General features: G+C 38.8%; 1 protein-coding gene across 1 annotated transcript in view; it reads left to right on the top strand.

The window, feature by feature from the left end:
• The window catches only part of LOC102298915 (protein SSUH2 homolog), a 16,604-nt gene that overhangs the window by 4,086 nt on the left and 9,349 nt on the right, over nucleotides 1-3,169 (top strand). Inside the window, exons 2-8 of the mRNA XM_042218977.1 lie at nucleotides 310-390; nucleotides 466-541; nucleotides 625-754; nucleotides 1,441-1,501; nucleotides 2,317-2,438; nucleotides 2,702-2,764; nucleotides 2,854-2,933. Coding sequence (XP_042074911.1) covers nucleotides 310-390; nucleotides 466-541; nucleotides 625-754; nucleotides 1,441-1,501; nucleotides 2,317-2,438; nucleotides 2,702-2,764; nucleotides 2,854-2,933 — 613 coding nt within the window. The remainder of the gene's footprint in view (nucleotides 1-309; nucleotides 391-465; nucleotides 542-624; nucleotides 755-1,440; nucleotides 1,502-2,316; nucleotides 2,439-2,701; nucleotides 2,765-2,853; nucleotides 2,934-3,169) is intronic.

Below are 3,169 nucleotides of genomic sequence, written 5' to 3'. Positions count from 1 at the left end.
AAACCACACCACACTACCACAAAGATATTACATGCTAATTAATAAGCTCCTCGGAAATATATATGTATTTTTAACTTTGAATAGATTTGGAATAGCTGTTTCCCTTTCAGTATTTATCCCAAGCTAACCAGCCACCAACTAGAGAGTGGAATCAGTTTCTTGCCAAGACAAAATGTCAGACCTCCTAAGCTGCCTGGTCAGAGCTTTGGTTTGCATCAAAAAGTAAACATGGAAAGCTGGAGACATGACTAGTTTTAATTTCACCCAGAAGATTGGTTTGAATTTTTTGTTTCTTGTTTTTCATTCCAGCTATGTATCCACCTGTCATGGCACCCCAAGCCAACATGTTTGGCAATGTCCCAGGCTATGAAGGCACTGTGCCAGGAGGAGGTAAGAAAAGCCCGGTTCACATAATTCCTCACATTAATCCTGTTGCTTGTACTTGAAAATTTGTCATTGATGCAGGAGGTTTCCTGCCCCCTCCCATGCCCACGGAGCCAGTAACCCCACCCCAACCTGCCCCTGAAAATCCTGAATGGAGGTACGACATATTACCTGTGTTTCTGAGCTGCTCACCAACCAGTAGAATTTTCTGGTTTAACACAAAGTTTATGTGATTTGTAGCATCCCCTCTCTTTCTGAGGATGAGGCTCGTAAGGCATTCAAGGAATTTGTGTCGTCTCATTGCTGCTACAGTGACGCTCCGGTCACTCAGGGAGTCATCACCTCCATGGAGCCATTCAACACATTTAGGGTGATTAAATGTTCCCTATTTATAATGCTGTCAGCATCAGTGATGCTGCGGACTGAGTTACCTCCATATCTGCCTTTACTATCTTGATCAGTCTACTAAAGACGTCTGGTTTGAACTGCTTTTATTCAGTTTAAATGTTTTTTCCAAATATTTGACCAAAGGACATAATTGAATGATAATGAACTGTTGAAAAATTAACATGTGTAATGATTTTTTTTTTCTCAGAAACCTGAGGGCTTTAAGTAAGTGTCCAAACCTACTGAAGCAGTAGTTTGCCAACCCCATGGCAGCAAATAATTGTGCAGTTTTGTGGGTTGGACAGTTTATTTCATTACAAATCTTCAGGGCTGTTGCAAGTGGTCGAAAACTACACTGTAGATTAGTCTTACAGCAGGATTTGTTATGCAGTAATGCACACCACGCTGTTACTAGTAAGCTAACATCAGTTATTTCTACCTACAGTTTTATGCTAACGACAACCATTCATAATATTTTTTTGTTATAAAATATTTTCACCCTAACTTGTTTCCCTCTTGTTTTGTTTTTTTTAATCTACATGTGCATTAATACAACTTCATCCTGATCCAGAAACACACTGAAGGCTCACAAAGTTCGTTGTACGTTGACAGGGGAATCTTATCATCACATCCAGTTTCTCTTGGTAAAGTCAGTTTTCTGTTCCTTAGTACCGTCTAGAGACGTTCACTGAGTCCAGGTCAACTGAGTGGGCCCAGAAACCATATGAAGGTAAAAACACATTTTCATTTTATTCAGTCCAGAACAATTTACAGGCAGTCGAGAAAAGAAATCCCTGAACTAAAAAGGAAACATGGGGAAAATCACAGCTAGTGGGGCGACTAAATAATAAATACACAAGATAACGAGGGAAGAGGAAACGAGAGGGAGATACAAAAACAAACTAATCGCAGAAAACTGAACAAGGGAAAGAAACTAAATACCACAACTGTTCCACTATGGGGAACAGATACATGAATGTAATTCCAAACAATACCAAGATTTACTAAAAAAAAACTCAAAGTCACTTTCTAACAGACCCAGGACCATAACAGAAACTACATGGAAAAATGCCACTGCAAAATCTCCAGTGTTGAATTGACACTAGAAAGTGTCTATATAGGTCCACTCTTTTGAGTATTAAATGAACATTTTTGACAGTGTGATAGTTTTAACAGTAACCTAGTCAGTTTTAAAGGTTAGCAATGACTAACACTGAGCAGTGCTGATTTTCCAACACTGGAAAATAACTCAAAATGCTAGTAATAGTCCAGTGTTAGGAAATCAGCACTGCTCAACGTCATTGTTAATCTTTAAAACGGACTAGGTTACTGTTAAAAATATAACACTGTCAAAAATGTTTAACACTCAAAAGAGTGGACCTATATAGACACTTTCTAGTGTCAATTCAACACTGGAGAAACACACTTGCTTCTGCTTTCATTACAACGAATTCCTCTTTTGGTCATCGTTGCCTAATCCTTGCCTAAACATCAGTTCGTTTGTTTTTTACTGTCACTTGCTGTGAGCTCTTGTATAATTAATAGGTGAGCCTGCTGACTTTTACACCCAACCTGCTCCACAACCATGGGAGGTCCAGGCCACGCCCCCCAATCTCTTCAGTGACCATAAAGTGAAGATCCGGGTGCCATTCACATCCTCTGTCAAGGTGACTGAATAACAGAAGCTATCTATCAAAGTGCTGGTTTTAGCTTTAAGAGGGCTGACACAACTTTCATTATGACTATAAAAACCTTTTTCTGAGCACATGCAAACTCCTACCACAACTTTATTTGCAGTTTTGATTTAGCTTGATCTCTGATTAGAAGTTAAGCTGTTAACATGGAATGTGTGTGAAGGTTCTAAGGAGAAGTGTCTGTCAGTGTGACAATAATCTTATTATTAACTTTTTGTGTGTGTGTGTGTTTTTAGGAATGCAACACCTGCCATGCAACAGGTGTAGAGCAATGCACTGAGTGCAATGGATGTGGAAAAGTAAGAAAATTCTCAACAATGCATAATAATTGCTGACAGGAGAAATCTGGTGGTAATGTTAAAAAAAATGCTTATTTGTGTCTTTGTAGAAAGCTTGCTGGGTGTGTGATGGCACTGGAGTGAAGTTGGATGCGGCCTGCAGTCACTGCAATGGCACAGGCAAAGAAAGGTACTACTTTTTTCAGAACAAAACTATGCATACAACATTACCATAAATAAAAAGGCAATTATTACTTCAGAATATGAGTACATGTTTTTAGAGCAAATCAATCCAATGCAGTAAACTGGAGATTTTTTTTAAAAGGGACCAAAACAGCCAGGTTTTCTGTTTATGCATGCAAACCATTAATAATATATCTAGTTAGCCGTTCATTCATTCGGCATTCAAGTGCAATCATAACCAGA

Source organism: Haplochromis burtoni, unplaced genomic scaffold (genome assembly GCF_018398535.1).
Source record: "Haplochromis burtoni strain Fernald_Lab_line unplaced genomic scaffold, NCSU_Asbu1 Contig_26, whole genome shotgun sequence".
Classification (NCBI taxonomy): Eukaryota; Metazoa; Chordata; class Actinopteri; order Cichliformes; family Cichlidae; genus Haplochromis; species Haplochromis burtoni.
This window is presented reverse-complemented; position numbering and strand designations above follow the sequence as displayed.